The sequence below is a fragment of the Lissotriton helveticus genome, chromosome 12 (genome assembly GCF_964261635.1).
Source record: "Lissotriton helveticus chromosome 12, aLisHel1.1, whole genome shotgun sequence".
Lineage (NCBI taxonomy): Eukaryota > Metazoa > Chordata > Amphibia > Caudata > Salamandridae > Lissotriton > Lissotriton helveticus.
Genome location: NC_136073.1, coordinates 646427647 through 646446932, shown reverse-complemented (window position 1 = coordinate 646446932; position 19286 = coordinate 646427647). Strand labels below are relative to the sequence as shown.

Genomic DNA, 19286 nt, shown 5'->3' with positions numbered 1-19286 from the left:
CGATATCCTGCTAATGTGACATGGATCAGAAAAACACCTGAAATCTTTCATTAACTCTCTGACACCTAACCAATGGGGAATTGACATCACATATACCATCTTGAAAACTGAAATCGAATATTTAGATTTGTCAATTTACATTGAGAATAACAAACTGAACACCAGAATCCATAGGAAGCCTACCTCTGCTAATTCCATACTACACGCAACCAGCAGCCATCCTTGCCACACCATAACAAACATTCCAGCAGGCGAATACCAACGTGCCCGCACGAACTGTAGTTCCAATGATGAGTACAAGATCCAATCTGACAAAATAACACAACGACTCAAACAACGTGGATATAAAGAGCATGTCCTAAATACCGCTCAGAAACAATTTGCTGACACTGACAGACATCTACTATTACATAACAACAAGGTCAGGGATCGCAAAACAGTGATCCGTTTTAACACACAATATAACAATGGACATCATCATATCCGGAAAACGCTTAACAAACATTGGCATCTCTTGAAAGACAATCCCACTGTATCAACTGCTCTAAGTGAAAAACCACAGTTAAGTTTTTGGAGAAATAAGACCTGGAGAGATATTTTCTGTCCATCCTTTCTGGAAATCAAACAAACGCCAAACTACCTTCTTGCAACAAACTAAAGGCTTCTTTACTTGCTCAAACTGTTCGATTTGCAAGTTGGGAAAATCAAGAACGAAAGAGGTCACAGTCAACGGTCATATCCACAAAATAAATGAGTTTCTCAACTGTGAGAGCACCAATGTGATTTATCTAATCTCGTGTCCTTGCGGACATAACTACATTGGAAGTACTACCCGCCCATTGAAACTGCGCATTCAAGAACATTATCGGAATATCCACAAATCTGATATAAGACAACCTTTGGTAGATCACTTTCTTAGACACCATTGCATCAACAGTCCTTCTCCTTTGTCGGCCTAAATAACTGAAACATCGGAAACGAGGTGGGAACTTAGAACTACAGCTTCAAAAGGAGGAAAGTGCCCTCATCAAAAGTTGGGAGACTGTAGAAAAAGGGCTTAACCCCTTGGATGCTAATGACAAGGGTAACTCGTCATGGAGTTTCCATTGATTTCAATGGAAATTACATTGAAGTGGTATCAGGGCCTTAGCATCCAAGTGGTTAATAAAGAACCTAAATGGCACCACTTGCTTTAAATCAATTTTATGAACAACATTCATATCTTTGACGCAAAGTACATATGATTCAACTTCTAAGACTGGACCGAGCATGTATCATTGGATTCTGATAAACATCAACATGTAGATACTGATTTAGGGTACAGTCTGACTTATATATGTACCTCATGCATATACTGTTTCAGGTTACTGCCTGATCAATATATGTACCTCTAGCACTTCTCTTTGTGCAATGAATGTATGAATGAACATCTTATAACTGAATGTATATGTGCCATCTCCATTATAACAATGTATGTACTGTATCAACCACTGCCTTTCAGGATGATGTGACCTCTGTACTCTGTATGTTTATAACTGAGAGTACTCCTGGCAACAACTCTGCGTTCTGAAATCCTATAAGATATTCTCGATCGGACTCGAAGTATACGTCTCTGATATACGTGACACGTAAAAAGATAACATCTGGCTCCTCACCTATTTTAGTGATTTTTCTCTGACCTTGAAACTTTATGATTCGCCCATGACAACTTAATCCCTACGTTGCCCAAGACGCGACCCTGCTCTTTCAGAGTATGCAGACTATTATGGTTATTTTATCTATATCTTTCTCTGGAATGTAACTCTCCTTCGACTCCCTCCCTTCCTCCCTCCCGTCAATTTTCAGTCACCTTGCTGTCGGGCTCTGGGTGCATGCATATATGTAAAAAAAAATCCAAATTCCACTCATGCTCACTTCACTCGTTACTACTACATGTACATAAAATAATATAAACTATATACTACATTATCCTTTTCTCCCGTACATCTGGAGACAAGACGATTAGTATACAATCGCTAACAAATTGCTCTGAGATTAACCCTCTCCAACATGGCCGCCGTTCTATATTGAACGTCGTCTTAGTCCCTTCTCGGCGCGTTGTACTTCCAAGTGAATTTTTCTTCTTCAACCTGGGATTGTGCCAATAACAGTGCCTTCCCTAAATGGAGTTTCTAAATAATGATGGTATCTCTTGTGCCGAAAAATGTGTAAATATTTTAATGATTATTTTTGTATTAACCCAGTCGCGGCCTCCGTGTTAACCCGGAAGCGTATAGGATTCACTTCCGGGTCATACACCCTCAGATTACTATAAACTATGGCGGCAAGTCGTATCCTAGTCATGGCGTGGACCTTTGCCGAACCGGATTTACCCGAGGACTTCTACGGACCGACTTTCCAAGTAAGCCATACTTTGAAGACGTCCTCCGCCTATCACGCTGATAGACCATGTGTGTTTCGGACCGTAAATCGCTGTATAAAGATCGGGTCTTTTGCTACTAATGACAAGTGTTGTCAATTTAATTTTTTTTACCAGAGCTCTATAAATGCTGCGTTAATATTGCTAAACATTTAACAATTTTCTCGCAAATATGCGAATATAACGTGAATGGCGGCCGCCATATTATTGGTCTACCTCTCCTATATAGTTACCAGCCTGCCCCAGTGCCTCATTGCCAATTAAACACTACAAAACATAATGTATATTTTCTACCTCCGATAGAGACATAATAGATCTTGTGTCACTTGAGCAAGTCGTTCATTTTAAGCTCATAAAAGTGAATATTAATAATATAACTGTGTTGACAACAGCATATAAGCATGCAAACAACAGGGCACTGTGTCGTTTCCATTTGAAATCATTAGTAACATGTACTATTTAATTGCCACTTGATAATATTTTGATGATTTTCCAAATAATCCTGTAAAATACGGACGCGTATGCGTTCAAGGCTCCAGCCATACGAAATCCAAATTTAAAAATTGACAGGTTTCGAAAGTGTCCACAAGAGGACAGCAATCTCAGACATCCACAAGTGAGCAGTGGCCGATAGGAACCAGTGATCCAGCCTCGACCAAACAAAGTGTGGTGCCGAACAGAATGTAAAGGCGGGAGTGGAGGGATGGTGAGTCCGCCACGCATCGTGTAATGCATATGTATCAGTGATGTGACCAAATATTTCCGTAGCGCTGGGTTTATCAGACAGTTGTGTGCTTGTGGAATCAGTTTGCAGGCAGTGTGCCATGTTAAGATCACAACCTACTATTAGGTGATATGCCTTGAAACTATCCAAGTGGGAGTACAGATCTCAGAAAAAGTTGGGGTTGTCTATGTTTGGGCGTATATGTTTACTAACAGGATAATTTGTCCACAAGTGTGCCACGCAGAAGCAGATACCAACCCCCCGTCCACACAGCAGGGGTGGCAAAGAAATGGCACAGTTCTATGGATTAAAATACAAGTGCCACAAGAGTATGAGCTATAGCACTAGAAATAGCGATGTGTACCTCATTTCCTAGCGAAGCCGTGCTCAGTGCGCAGAGGAAGATTTGTTTCCTGGAGGAAGGCAAGCTTGATGGAGTGCCTTTTGAGATCGGACAGGACGGTTTTCCATTTCACGGATTATTGCATGCAGAAAAAGTGTGGGACTAAGACCTAAGTTAACATTTGGCAATGTGAGATCGGTGTGTGATAGCATGACATGCAATGTCTATTAACATTCCAACAACAACGAAAAACAACCCCACCCACAACACATTAAGAAATATTCAGTAAATCCCAATTAAACAGTTAGGGGAAAGGAAGAAGAACCCCAAATTGGGAGAGTTGATTAACACCATGAGGGCGTGGCGACAACTCGGCGGTCCCATATAGAACAATTATGAATACTTGTGTGGCGTAGTCGCCATTATAAGGTACAAACACATTGGCTGAAAGCAAGAATGAGTGGTAGTGTCCGGTATGAATGGACACTGCCTCAGCAGGACCCTGCAGTCCCCCTACTTCGGGACAAATATATTCATGTAGATTTGTCGTGGGAGGCTGACTGTGGTCGATCATGCCCCCCAATCGGCTCACTGAGGTCGGCTAGGCGTAGGAGAGCCTGCACGCATATTTGTTTACAGAAGGCCTCTACATCTGCAAGGGTGTCCAAAATCTTGACACGTCCATTGTGGTCCAACCTCAAGCGAGCCGGGTAGAGCAAGGCATAGCGAAATCCCAGCTTTCGAAGAGTGTTTTTTATGACGTCGTATTTTCGCCTGGCCTCCTGTACAGTTGGAGTGAAGTCCGGGAACATTGAAATGTTTGAAACCTGGTATTGCAAGGGGCCCTTCTCACGTGCCAGACAGAGAGCAGCATCTTGGTCTCTAAAGGTTTAGAAGACAGGTCTTGAGATATCATGGCATAGCGCCCTTGGAAGGGCCCCTCCTTAGGGAACCGCAGAGTTGGTTGAGAAGCTGGAGTGTTCAAAGAGAGTTGTCAAGACTTGCTCCAAGAAGACCTCGGGCCAGCCAATGTTGGTAGTCTCGGCAATGCCGGAAATGCAAATGCTATTCCTGCACGACCGTGCCGCGAGGTCCTCATTCCTGATAGCTACTTGTTTCAGTAGGCGCTCCATTTTATCCAGGCGCTCCTGCATTGTTATAGTGGTTTCCTCTAGACTGGAAATACTTTCCTCCGCTCCGTTAATCCGGGCCCCTTGCCGGTCCATCTGCTAACCCAGCTTGTCCATGTAGCCCGCCAGTGTATCGGACTGCGCCTCCATAGTGTCGAAGCCTGCTTTGAGTTCCATTATTACAGTAGAGGTGTCACATGGGGAGGGCCTCATCAGGACCGGTGCTCGAAGTCCCCTCAGCGTCCGAGTTGGAGCCCTGGCTAACAGCCAGGCCGGCGCCGTCGAAGTTATGCCTCCTCTCTTGGGGTATGATCAGACCATGGTGTGGTCTCAATGAATCAGTAGTCTGGCTATATAGGTTGCATCGTCGATGGCCAGGGCATTATACGCCTAAGCCTGCGCAGATAGGGACAGACTTCGTGGGGCGGGTGCAGCTGCAGGGCAGGGTCTAGTATGCAAACAGCACTCCCCGCGTTGCCAGATGTTATTACTCAGCCACAAGGGGATCCCTGTGAATCCGCGTGCTAAGGTAGTGAGGGGGTCTCGATTTTGGGTGTGGCCCAGCCAGAGGCAGGCAGCGCACAGATCTGGAACAGGCCTCAATAATCCCCGATCCGCAGTTCCTCCAGGAGGGAGCCATTCACCAGATTCTCTGCCTCAGGGACTGTCTGGCATCGCATCTCGGGAGCGGGTCGGGCTCCTGCCTCTGTGTTGTATGACGGAGGAGGTGGGGGGCCCACCAGCGGTGGACGAGATAGGGTGATCCCGGCCTCAGGCTCGTCTGTGGCTGCCCAGGCTGTGTCAGCCGTGTGGGCTCACCCCTGCATACCCCCCTTGCAGAGCAGGCTTCTATCATTCAACAGGGCACCTTTCCCGCATCTGCCCAGGTAACAACACTTGCCGCAAGTTGTGCATGGTGGTCTGCAAGTGTTTCGGTGGTGGCTATTGGCAAGAAGGGAACCACCAGGTCCATAGCTTCACAAGAATACAGCCATCTTGGTGGCAGTCATGACCCTGGCCCCTCGTACATTTAGCATTTTGAATTCTGTCTGAATAGTTTCTTTTTTTTGCTTTTTAGATAGCTGACTTATAATCGTTAAATTTCTGTAGGCGAAGTTTGTCTTGATTGGGGTTTGCGTTTAGCTTATCTAGGCTGCTTGTCTTATCTGTATGTGTCTGGTAAGCCCACAATATGCCTTTTCCGCTGGCTGGTAGGCTCAACCTATAAAAGGAGGTTTAAAGGAAAGCCCTTGATTCAAGAAACATTCCTAAATATCAGCAAGAATCAAGAAACGTTCAATTTTGGCCACAAAAAGCTTTTGGAAACAAATTGAACAAAGGAATACGCTCAAGGGTCTTTTGCACTAGAGCATAACAAAATGGTCTTTAACAGTTGCTATATTCAGAGGCTATGGAGCTCCTTAGATGTGTTAAAGCAAAGTTGAGTTTTCCTCACTCATAAGTTGGTGTGAGATTTGACCAGTGTTTTTTTTGTTATTTTCTTTTAACATTTTGAGATACGAGATAAAGGTTTTGACATTCACTTTTTATTTAATTTACAAACCACTATTATATTTTATTATTAAAAAACACAACAAAAGAAATCATCCACATACAGCCAAAAATATTTAGTGCTAATGAATACCTTGACAGAGAATCGCTTTTCAAGAAATGGTATACTACCCCCTTATTCTGGAAAGTGTTGTATATTAACCGCACAGCTGTGATACACCTAGTGCTAGGAGAGAGGCACAAGTAGTGACTCATACTCACCCTCTTATCCCAAATACGCACATCTCCATCGTGACTGGTTGCAAGGCAGTGAGTATTCTTCTTGTTCCACTTCACCTGGGAAGCACCAGCTAGACACACAAGGGGGAGAAAGCAGATGTAAACAGTGATGGCACCAGAAACTGTTTCAAGGGAGCAAGAAACTTTTAACCAAACAAGGTAGCCTATTATAGTACTTAAAGTGAGGCTTTATACAACACAAATGTATAGTGTGTAGCGTGAAAACCAGTGAAAGGGGCAGCATCCTAATTTGCCAACCTAAGAATTTTATTTATTTATATATTTTCTATACATGAACAGTTATTAAAGGACTCCATAATACAAGTGAAATGTGGCATGTTCCTGAGACAAATAGTCGCAAAGGTTATGCCCAAAAGCCCATTTGATGAGGTGTCTTGTCTTTTTTATAATGAAGAATTTTGTGGGTTTTGAAAGTGAGTGGATTGTGGTGTATTTTATGGTGTGGTTGTGCGACCTAACCGTGTAACACACATGAGACAATCATGGATCCAGTCAGGCTAGTTTGTAAAACCTCTAGCTTCAAGCAGCAAGGCTTATACAGAGGAACTAGTGGAAAGCATTAAGACGCACCAAACAACGAAATAAGAAAGTCCCCCAACATAAAAGCAATCCAACACCAATTTATTTAAAAAAAGGTTACATTTGTATTCATTTTAGACAGCAAAACCCACCGGAGGGTTCTTCAGGACAATGTAGTTGCACAACCAGTCTTCCCGTTGTAATCGGGAGACCACAAGCCGTACGATTCAACCTTAAAAGAGCTGTGACAAGCACCTGGCGCTGCTCTGTGCCCTCAACCCGACATAGTCCGGACTTCTTTGTCAGGTTGAGGGCACAGAGCAGCGCCAGGTGCTTGTCACATCTCGTTTAAGATTGAATCATACAGCTTGTGGTCTCCCGATTACAACAGGGAGACTGGTTATGCAACTACATTATCCTGAAGATGGTCTTGTGGATCTTCTAGACTGTCAAGAGACCGAAACGTCGACGTTCTTACACCTTTTTGTTACACATTTATGATCTGTTAAGACATAACAAATATATTGTGAAAGGTTATTTGTTTAATTCTGACGTATGGGGTTGATCTCCCATATTTATAGAAAAACTAAAGGTGTTGTATCACTAGTGTTGAACAAACAGATATTATCAGTAGTGTTTAAGTTGCCGTACTTGTTAGTTATTTATTGGGAAAATGCTGGATTAAAAAAAGTATCCGTATAAAAATCATGTTGTGAGAAATTCCCTGATTCTTATAAATCTTGTTCACAAATGTGACAATGTTTAAATAATGAAATAAGAGTTAAAACTTTATAAAGGTTGCCTTTTCATAAAAGTGACATTAAATCCAGCCTGGACATCAAGTTGGGTTTAATGCCACGATTCATTTCATACTTTGAAGTACTAATTTCGGTAGTCCCATTCAGAAGATACCACGAGTGAGGGGCCAGCGTGTAACCCTGCACTGGCGAATGGGGCTGCCTACCCTTCCACTGTAAAATGACAACTTGGGGCTTCTACTGTTAGGACATCTGAAAATATAAGTCCTACTCAATAAAATGCAGCACCCTGCCTTAGGAATCAATATGCCTTCGTTAGGAGTGACATATATACCTCTAACTGAGGGTTTGGGCTTTGCCATCAGTTTAAATAGCAAAACATAACTAGCAGTTTTATAACTGCTCTTCCAGTCTGCAGTGGCAGGATGGGAGCCACGTTGTGCTGTGTCACACTAAGGATGGCACAATTACTGCTACAGCCATGGGCAAACACTTAAACTGACATGCCCTGGGTACCCTGTGTAGGGATGGCAGAGGTGTGGAATTCAATACAATATCTCCTTGTCCTTGGAGCAGGTTGCTTAATAAATCTACTTGTCCTGTAACAAAATCCACTGGTCTCTTTCGTGCCATGTAATGTGGTGACAAATTATAGCAGCAATCTCACTATATAATATCTCTGAAATAGTCTGTCTGATCATGCCAGGGCTCATTCCATAGTAGGGTTTGAATACTAGCAATTCCCTTATGTTGCCACGCTTCTGCATATTTGCTCACGCTAAAATGCAGTTCACAAATATTTGAGGAGTTCTGTGTCTAGGCTTACTTCTGTAAAGTCTAGTGAATTCACGAAAGTGGTATATCTGCACTTAATGCAAGGACATGGGTGCACTTTTGAAACTTTATTTAATAATTGGGGCCCCTGATTAGGTCTGGTGTTAAGCATTACCTTTTGTGTTCATTAAAATTCTGTCTCTCCCTCTGTCTATAAGGTTTTACAAAAACCATCCCAAAATAAGTCACGAATTGCCAAAACCAAAAGGCTGACTAACAATTTCAGACCTCCTGGCTTTATCATTGCTTGGTTATTTCCTATAAAAATGGTTACACTGATTTCCCATTATGAATATTTTTGGGAAATACCTTCATACATCAACACATTTTACTAAATGATGCAGCAAAGAAATGGTACCTAAAATTTTACAGTAGTTTAGCTAAATGTTTTTGCATTTTTTTTACATTTTATTTTGAAAGCAAAGAATCATCAATCTTGCTTTCAAGCTTCTGCAAATATTTGCATCTAATCAGAGAGCATTCTTGGAGCATTATACATAGCCTCATATTGCTAAACATTGAAAACGTGTGCACACATTTTTATACTGGAATCACGGTCAGTAGTGCAGTCTAAGCTTAGAACATTTGCTTGGAGCGCTCACCCTAATAATAAAAGTTTTGCAATAATGAACCATAAATACCAGTTTAAACAGCACTAACACATAGACACAAATATTACCTTAACTGCAGGCAATGTTTTTTCCTGATCCACAATGTGGTACTGTAAACTGACAGGCAAAGGGCTTGTGCTGTACGGGTGTTAGGCCTACCTGTCCCAAGGACAAAATACACATGAAAACGTTTTGCCCTTGACCCCAAACAATATGTCTCGGGCGTTGGTTATAGGAAATCCACATCCCTGGATGGGTGGAAATAAGGCTTAAGACGTTTGTTGGATTGATTAATGAAGGCTTTATTACCACTTTCAATTAAAGGTTAAGTCAAAATAAAAATATGGAGAATATCCAAAGAAGAGTACACTATGCTCCATCAAAGTCGGGGAGGGAAAAGAAGGAATTTGTGGTGGAAGGATTTTTTGCAATGGCTCCTCTGTGTTCTTCTCTTCTTAGATTCCACTAAATACCACTGACACGCCCAGGAAAGAGAAGGCTGCTGGTTAAGTGTCTTAAAAAGTAATTATTCCCTCAGTTCTTCCTGACTGGTCTGACTTGGGATCCCTTACTATCCCCAGTTACATTGTCCTCCTGTCCTCTTGTATAGAGCAGTAAGCTACTCCTGTAAGCTCTAGACAACCACGTTTCTCTCTCTGTCAGGCCCTTATGCTCAGGGTTGTCACTATCAACTGGGTCCTTCCATCAAGGTCCACACTGATCATTTTCCATCTTTCCATAAGCTTAGGCCTTTGAGCTTTGTGCCTCGTCCAGGGTTTCCTTTCATCTGTGAGCCCATACTCAAAACAGCAGACAAAGACAGTCCATAAAGAAAATAATGGTGCATGCTTCCCCAATAACTGCCCATGTCCAGCTTCCCATCACTCACCCAAGAAGCCAACACTCTTCTGGGCTGTGGCATGGATCCCACAACTGCGGGGGCTATTTATTGGTCTTCGGACCAACCATCCTGCTCCTCCTCGATCCCCTCATCTTCTTTCATTCGGGTGTAATGGGTGTCGTGGTCCAGTCTTGCCTCCTTAGGTTTCGATGTGCTTAGTTTGGCAGATTACACATCTTCCTCGGGTCCACCTTGTCGTGCAGTGTCTCCTTTCTCTCCTACTGCTTCTCTGGTCTCTGCGTTTTCTCCCAATCTTCTCCTCCTTCGGCGCTCACTTTCTTTGCGCCGAAGGAGGACCGCCCGGACTCGTTCCAGACCGGTTGCTCCCACCCTCGCTCCTCTCCCATTACTGCTACCTGCTCTTGGTGATCGCACCCCCAGCTGGACACAACGGTATCGCCTGCGCTCTGCAATCAGTATCGCCTGCGCTCTGCAATATTTACATAAGCGTCATTTTAATGCTGTTTGACATTAAGCAGACTCTGCTTTGTAACTGACCTGTAATTATAGCGCATTGAATCGGAGCGCCGCCCGCCCTGCTTTGTGCATTGTACACGCGACTTTGGGTTTATTTTCATTAGCCTGCAAGTATTAAGATAGCACTCTCGGTGCCACAGTCGATTTGTTGCCCCTGCCTCGCCTCCCCTTTGACCTCCATTTTGTTGTGTGTTGTTCTTCCCAGGCACGCCCCTCCTCCCCGCTACCGCCTCCCTGCTGCTGACCCTCCCACGCTCCGCCCCCTCCACCATCCATTTATGGCCAATGCCCCCACGCGCAGCGTCCACGCCGAAGGTGCGCCAAAGGTAAGCCCGTCTACGCCCGTCCGCGCATGGACCGCGCCCTGCGCCAGACCCCCTGCCCCTCGCGCGGCCCAGCCCCCCCACATTACCTACGATGCCGCCACCCTCCTAGCCCTTAACCCCGGTCGCGCCCCCAACTGCGTCCAAGCCGCCCCTGGACACACCCATGGACCTTTCTCTTGCTACTCCTGCAAATTCATCGGCACCGACAACATCTCCGCTACAACCACACCAAAGATTCCCGACCCCAACCACCTACAATGCATCCTTCTCAACACTCGATCGGTCCACAGACACGCCATTGACCTATGGAATCTACTAGACACCATCTCTCCAGACGTCGCCTTCCTAACAGAAACATGGATGAACGCTTCCTCCGCCCCAGACATCACCATTGCCATCCCTGAAGACTATAAGATCACACGCAAGGACCGAACCGGCCACACAGGAGGAGGAATCGCTATCGTCCATAAAAAATCAATCCGCATCTCAACCAGCTCTGACGTCAATCTCGCCAACTCTGAACACCTTCACTTCCAGATCCACATCGACCCCAAGACCACACTCAGAGGCACCCTCCTTTACAGACCACCAGGACCCCGCGCAAAATTCAGTGAAGACATCACGGACTTCATCACTCCACACGCGCTCCCCTCCAAAGACTACATCCTTCTGGGAGACCTCAACTTTCACCTTGAAAAGAACAACGACCGCAACACCACCACCCTCTTGGACAACCTCGCCAACCTCGGACTTAAACAACTGGTCACTTCCCCCACCCACATCGCAGGCCACACACTCGACCCCATCTTCACCTCCAGCAATCATGTCTCCTTCAGCCACACTACGGATCTCCTCTGGACTGACCACAGCTGCGTTCACTTCACCTACAACAAACCGAAACCCACCAACCACCTCCAACCAACTCTGCAAAGAAACTGGAACAAAATCACCATCGACCAGATCTCCTCATCGCTCCTTCTAAACACCCCAACCCACTCTTCTAACCCAGACCAAGCCGCCGCCAACTTCACCCTATGGTTATCCAACACCGCCGACATCCTAGCACCACTGAAAAAACGTCAACACAAACCCAGCAGCAAGAAGGCCTCATGGTTCAACGATGATCTTAAGAAGTCCAAGAAACTCTGCCGCTCCCTTGAAAAGGCCTGGAAAAAAGATCCAACCACTAGCACCAAGGACGCCTTCAAAAACGCCACCCGCACACACCACCAACTAATCCGAAAGGCCAAGAAAACAGCACTCAAGGATCGACTAGACAACAACGCCCACAACAGCAAGGAACTTTTCAACATCGTCAAGGAATTTACCAACCCCTCGGCCAACTCCAACGACATCACCCCTTCTCAAGCCCTCTGCGACTCCCTGGCTTTATTCTTCCACAACAAAATTGCAGACATCCACAACAGCTTCGACAACCAACCCGAAGACCAACCCACCCAACCACATGCAGAACATTCTCCCCCCTTGAACGCCCTTAACGACTGGAACCCAATCTCCACTGAGGACACCATCCGCCTGATGAACTCTATCCACTCAGGATCCCCCACAGACCCATGTCCTCACCACATCTTCAACAAAGCAGACTCCGTCATAGCACCGCACCTCCGAGACGTCATCAACTGCTCCTTCAACTCCGCCACCTTCCCGGAAAACTGGAAACACGCTGAACTCACCGCCCTTCTGAAAAAACCCACAGCGGACCCCACCAAACTCAAAAATTACCGCCCCATATCGCTCCTTCCTTTCCCAGCCAAAGTCATCGAGAAAGCTGTCAACAACCAACTCGCCGCCTTCCTCGAAGCCAACAAATCCCTCGACTCCTCACAATCTGGCTTCCGAGCAAAACACAGCACTGAGACCGCCCTCATCGCAGCAACAGACTACATCCGAACTCTACTGGACAATGGAGACACAGTCGCCCTCATCCTCCTCGACCTCTCTGCAGCCTTCGACACAGTCTGCCACAGTACCCTTTTACAACGCCTCAGAAACATCGGAATACAAGGAAAAGCACTTGAATGGATCACCTCGTTCCTCACCGGAAGAACCCAGAGAGTTCGCCTTCCACCATTCAAATCCGAAGCCACTGAAGTCATCTGTGGCGTACCACAAGGATCCTCACTCAGTCCCACCCTCTTCAACGTATACATGAGCCCCCTTGCGGCCATCGCTCGCCAACACAACCTCAACATCATCTCCTACGCAGATGACACTCAACTGAACCTTTCTCTCACCAATGACCCCAGCACCGCCAAAACAAACCTACACGAAGGAATGAAAGAAGTTGCCGAATGGATGAAACAAAGCCGTCTGAAACTGAACTCAGATAAAACAGAAGTCCTCATCTTAGGTACATCCCCCTCCGCATGGGACGACTCTTGGTGGCCGGAAGCCCTTGGAAAAGCACCCATCCCGACAGACCACGCACGGAACCTAGGCGTTATCCTGGACTCTTCACTCTCAATGAACAGACAAGTCAACGCCGTATCCTCATCCTGCTTCAACATCCTTCGCATGCTCAAAAAAACATTTCGCTGGATCCCCACCGAAACCAGAAAAACAGTCACCCATGCTCTGGTCACGAGCCGACTGGACTACGGAAACACCCTCTACGCAGGCACTACCGCTAAACTCCAGAAGAAACTCCAACAAATCCAAAACGCCTCAGCCAGGATCATATTAGACATCCCACGTAACGAACACATCTCTGGCCACCTGAAAGACCTCCACTGGCTACCCGTCAATAAGAGGATCACTTTCCGACTGCTAACCCACGCACACAAATCACTCTACGACATCGGACCAGAATGCCTCAACTCACGACTGTCCTTCTACACCACCTCCCGCCAACTTCGTTCTTCCAGCCAAGCCCTCGCCACTGTTCCCCGCATCAACAAGACCACCATGGGAGGCAGATCCTTCACATACCTGGCAGCTAAAACATGGAACTCACTCCCCACCTACCTTCGCCTTACCCAGAACCACCTAGCTTTTAGAAAGCAACTTAAAACGTGGATATTCGACAAGTAAGCGTCCTCCCCTCCCTAAGCGCCTTGAGACCCTCTGGGTATGTAGTGCGCTATATAAATTCTCTGACTTGACTTGACTTGACTTTGCGGTCTTCTGTCTTCATCAGCCCTTTTCCTGTGTGTGTGTTCTTTTTCAGTTTCCACTTTTCTCTTTGTTGCGCCTTTCCCCCATCTGTTTGAGCACTGTTCTTGTTCTCTTTCCACGTTTTCAGTTTGCTCTGGAATAACAGCTGTGAGACCTATGCTCCATATAATAGGTAAAGTGCCCCCGCCTTCAATTACCCTTTCACATACTCCTGGTACCATATACTAGGGACTTATATGCAAGTGAACGTATGCCAATTGGAGGTAGCCAACTCAACATATACTTTGTAAAGGGTTAGAACACTAGAAATGAGGTCGGGTTAGCAGGCCTCAGTGCACTCTCAGAGTAAAAAAACAAGCAGCATCAATCCAAAACTTAGGGGGTGATCATGCAAAAAAGAAATTTCCTTACAGAAAGCATGTTACAAATTGGAATTTTCCATTTATCACATTCGGTGGGGAGAGTTGTCTTACATGCTGGAAGAATGGGACCCCGCTAGCACCTAGGCTCAATTAAGGGCTGTTGTGCTGAGATAGGACGCATTATGGGAGTTGCGGTTGATGTTGGATGCTGTATAGGTGGCGCCAGCAGTGCGTCTGGTGCCTCGCGCCCCTTCCTGCTTTCCTGTGCTGTACACATCCTACTGAGCATTGCACATTTGACTGACCACCTGGGTGTCTCTTCCTATAACTACATCTGTGTGCAAGGTCTTGTCAGGTCTCATATTTTGAAACCCTGTGAGGGCGTATTAGGACAGGACTAGTGGAACCCAAATTAGCCTCTTCTTTTAAAAGATGAGCAAGGAGGAACCGCGGCAGGGGAAACTCCCCTACGATTCCAAAAAGTCACTGCATTGCACGGACTACAATACCGCTATTGCAGACCCTTCATAAGATGCAGCGGGTGATGCACCTTGTGTTTGCCTTAGACACCACGGCAGCCAGCCTTATAGTCCGGAGTGCAGGTTTGCAAACCATCAACACCACGATTGACTCCTTGACCACTTGCCTGGACCGCCTCACGAACACATGGATAGGCAGGCTACGACAGAGCAGCGAATTTCGAACCTTGAGAACACAGACATTACACCAGACATTGCTAAACTTGAGAAGCAGGTCATTGCAATGAAGAATGATAATCTGGAAGTGTGTTCTAGATGCAATAATTTATGCATTATGGGCATTGCAGAGTCCAGCAACACTGGACGTATGGCGACTTAAGTAGAGTCGCTGCATGTTTCACTTTTGGATCAACAAGAAGTTTTTGCAGCATTCCTGGTGGAGTGGGCCCGCAGGTAACTTGGCCACCGTCCCCTTCCTGGTGCCCCCCAAGGCCCATTATTGCTAGACTTCTGAATTTTCAGGATTGCACTACAGCCCTCAGACTGGCATGGGAGAAAGGTCCACTTTAATATCAGGGCTCTGCGTTCTCCATTTTTCTACACTTCACTGCAGATGATCAGAAGGCTCAGCGCACGTTTGCTGAAGTTCAGCACATACGAGACTCAAGGTGGAACTTGATGGCAAGGTCGGTATTTTTCAGCAAGCCCCAGGGGCTTCAAATTTTGCAAGTCACTTCCCACCTCTGGATCTGCACCGGCATCTCCGACGAGCACTGCCAGATTTGGCGGCTTTGTGGATCGTTCCTGGGCTGGCACTCCAGAATTTTTTTTTAAATGGACCCTTGGGGGTCTCTCCCCTTTCTTCAACAACCAGAGTATGCTTGAGATGGCAGCATGTCCACTTATGAACCTACTGGAGGCTCTTAGGCCCCTGTCCTCATTCTCCTGCTCAGCAGTTGCTAATACTTAAGGGGATGCTGCAGGGAAAGGTGCTACCTGCACACACATTCACTCAATTATGTTAACCCTTATTTTGCCTCACTCAGGAACGATGTCACGCCCCACAGTCTGCATCACCTACAATAAGCTTTTGTCCTTGTTGTGGGAGTTTCAACATGGTGATCCAACACGGACTACTGGTGTTTTCAGTGTGGGGTCAGGAGAGGGTGCGGAGACTTGACTGTTTTATATTTTCATGGTCATGGCTACTAAATAAAGATAGCACCTGTTTTTTTGTCCAGCCGGTACCTATATACATCCTCTGCTGTACATTACCTCTGCCCTACTTTATTACTACCTGTAAGCACACCCTCACATTGCTAAGTTGCAATGCCTGCAGACTTAACGACCGTTGAAGGACCAGCAGAGTGCTGGCGTATCTAGACCGCCACAGGGTCGACATCGAATTTTTACAGAAAACACACATTGCTCCTATACACCTGAGCTCTTTTGTCCCTCAGTGGTCCAACATTGGTATTTTGTTCCTATAGTACTTACTACAAAGTGCGTATTTTTAGGTGTCAGCCTGTCCCTTTTAAGTTGAGTCGCCAACCCAGCTGGTAGAATCCATCATACTCTAGGGCACCTTTAATAACATCCAAGTTGCACTGATCACTACCTATACACCAAACTCTGCCAGCTTTTTTTCTGTAAGTATCTCTACCAAACTGTGCACCTTCCAGCCCAAAACCAATATTTGGGGTGACCTGAATCTAGTGCCAGACACAACAAAGGACTCCTCTGGAACACAATGCTCTCACCACACTCCGGCACTACAGACCCTCTACGAGCTCCTTGACCTGCATGGCTGTCGGAATTTTGGTGGAGGGCCTATTCATCCATTAAGGAGTGCACATTTGATTCTGCATCCCACAACTCATTTTCTAGACTAGATTACTGATTTACATGTGCTAATCTTATCTCGGCACTTACCTTGCACACCCCATTCCCCGGTTCTCTTTTCTCTGTCCCTCCATATTTCTCAATTTTACTGGCTATATTGGTGCTTTCCGGCTTCCTTGTTACTGGACCCGGTCTAAAAGGAGGAACTTCAGGATGCAATACTTGAATATTTTCAGATTAATGCTTGCTAAATTTTTAAGTACACTACTCTCTGGGAGGTCTTTAAGACATAACTTCGGGAACAGGTCATATCTAAGCATGCCAGGGTGTTGAGGGTCATTCAAGGGCAACTCACCCGATCTGAAGCAGCACCACAGGCCCTTGAGGCCTGACTGGAATGCAAACCGCATAAGGCCTTGCTGTAGGAGCAAAGTCAACTTTTACAGCAAATTTTAGACTTGGCTGGCAGCGGATTCCTTCACATCGGGAAGCATGCCCTGGCTACACAATACAGGAAAGAGGAGAGACCTGACAGAATGTTGGCCAGGCTCTTTCGGCATGAGAGAACTAAATCACATATTGCTGAGCTGGGCTGTAAAGCTGCAGGGGATCGATTCTAACTGCAGATAAAGATACTCTACTCGATTTTGTGGATTATTATTCCCAGTTCTGTCCTACAAAAAGTGCTCTGCACTGACTCCATTCATGGATTAATTGTGATGATAAAATCCTTGCCAAAGTTCTAGCCACTAGACTCTTCCAACTTCTTGAACGCATGATTGCCCTAGAGCAGTCTAGATTTGTGCCAAACAGATACATGCCACTGAATCTTCGCACCGTTTTTGAAGTTCTTAATCAGATCTACCCGGAGGTCAAGGCAGCAGTCGCACTGCTCAATGCTGAGAAGGCGTTTGGCTCTCTAGAGTGGCCTTTTCTATGAGAGACTCTTCAACGGTATGGCATACCTAATATTTTAGCACTTATCCAGCTTTTATACACTTGCCCGACCACCCGCATCTCCGTTTATGGTCTAACGTCAGGTCCTTTTCAATAGCGCAGGGACGCAGCAGGGTCATCCCCGATCCTCACTACTGTTTATAATGGCTACGGAATTATTAGCCAGGCTCCTGCAGGAAAAAACATATCCATAGAGGCCTTTCTTTCCGGCAAGGGTGCTTGCTGTAGTCCATGTATGCAGATGACACGTTATTATTTGTGAACAACCCAGAGGATAACCTAGTTCACATGATCTGTGAGATTATATAATTCAGTAAATACTCAGAGATTTCCATTAATTGGTCAAAATCAGATCTATTTACACTCACTAATGGTACCACCCCAGTCTCTTTGAAACACCCTATTAGCCGAGTCAATGACTTGGAGAAATACCTAGGCATATTCCAGCACAGACAGCCGAAACAAGTGATTAGACTTAATTATGGTCCAGTAATTGACAATTTATTGCATTGCATAGATCTATGGACCCAGCTCCTACTCTTTCTGGCAAGAAGGGAGGCCCTTAATAAAATGGTGGTCCTCCCTAAATTATTATATCTATTTATGAATAACCCGATACCTCTAAATAAACAATACTTTATCACGCTCCGCGCTCTCCTGATAAAGTTGCTCTGGACAAATAAACCAGCATGGATTGCTTGGGACCTGTTCGTCCTGCCATATGACCTTGGGGGTTTCAAGACTCCAGATCCAGAAATGTATTATCTTGTGGCGCAAAGTCACGTTTGCAAATTTCTGGTACTATTCTGATGCATGTATTCCAAACCTTGTTCCGGAGCGAGCTGAAACTGGTGTGGTTCTGTTTGCCTCCCTTGTAACATTAGACTTGCCCAGACCTCAGAAGGAGATTCCCACTGTCGCCGCCACTTTCTGGGCCTGGAGACTCTTCTGTCATAAGACCGGCATGCCTTAAACTCTCCAGCCATCAAATTGCTCACCAACCCTTTATTTCCACTAACGCTTGAGCGCACGGTGCAGAATAAAATGGCTGTGGTGGTGATGGGCCGCCTTTATTCCAATGGTGCTTTTATGTCCCTAGACCAATTTTGTTTGCATGGCAATACTATCGCCCTTGACGTCTTTATATACGCCTGTTTATGTGACACAGCGAGGGAGGCTTGACCAGGGTTCCTACAAGAGCCTGCCGACTTTCTTCCCTTGACACAATTCATCCTGTCAACTGACACCGTTCAATGTGCCTTTAAACTATACAACCTGGTGTCACAACTCAGGTCAGCCAGAACTGGCTCTACTAGAACGGCTTCGGAGCTGGATCTCAGGACATCTAGAACCGTGGCTCTTTGCAAATTCTACTATACACTAAACAGCACCCGATCCATGAACTACAGGCACAAGTTATTACACTACCAATTTTTACACTGTGCTTACATTACCCCACGAAAGCAACATAGGATCGAAGGCTCTCTCCCTCACAGCTGTTATCACCGCAGGTAAGAAGACAATCGATCCCATCACATAGCCTAGGAATGATCCCCTATCCTTAGTTTTTGGCATGAGGTCCTTTGAGTGATAGTGGACAAAACACAACATACGCTACAACAGGACCTGGTTATAATCCTACTTGGTTATGTTAAAA

The 19286-nt window shown here is 45.7% G+C and overlaps 1 protein-coding gene across 1 annotated transcript in view; it reads right to left on the bottom strand.

Annotated features, from left to right (window-relative positions):
• Nucleotides 1-19286, bottom strand: part of WDR59 (WD repeat domain 59) — an 885758-nt gene that overhangs the window by 704142 nt on the left and 162330 nt on the right. Inside the window, exon 7 of the mRNA XM_078670030.1 lies at nt 6390-6478. Coding sequence (XP_078526156.1) covers nt 6390-6478 — 89 coding nt within the window. The remainder of the gene's footprint in view (nt 1-6389; nt 6479-19286) is intronic.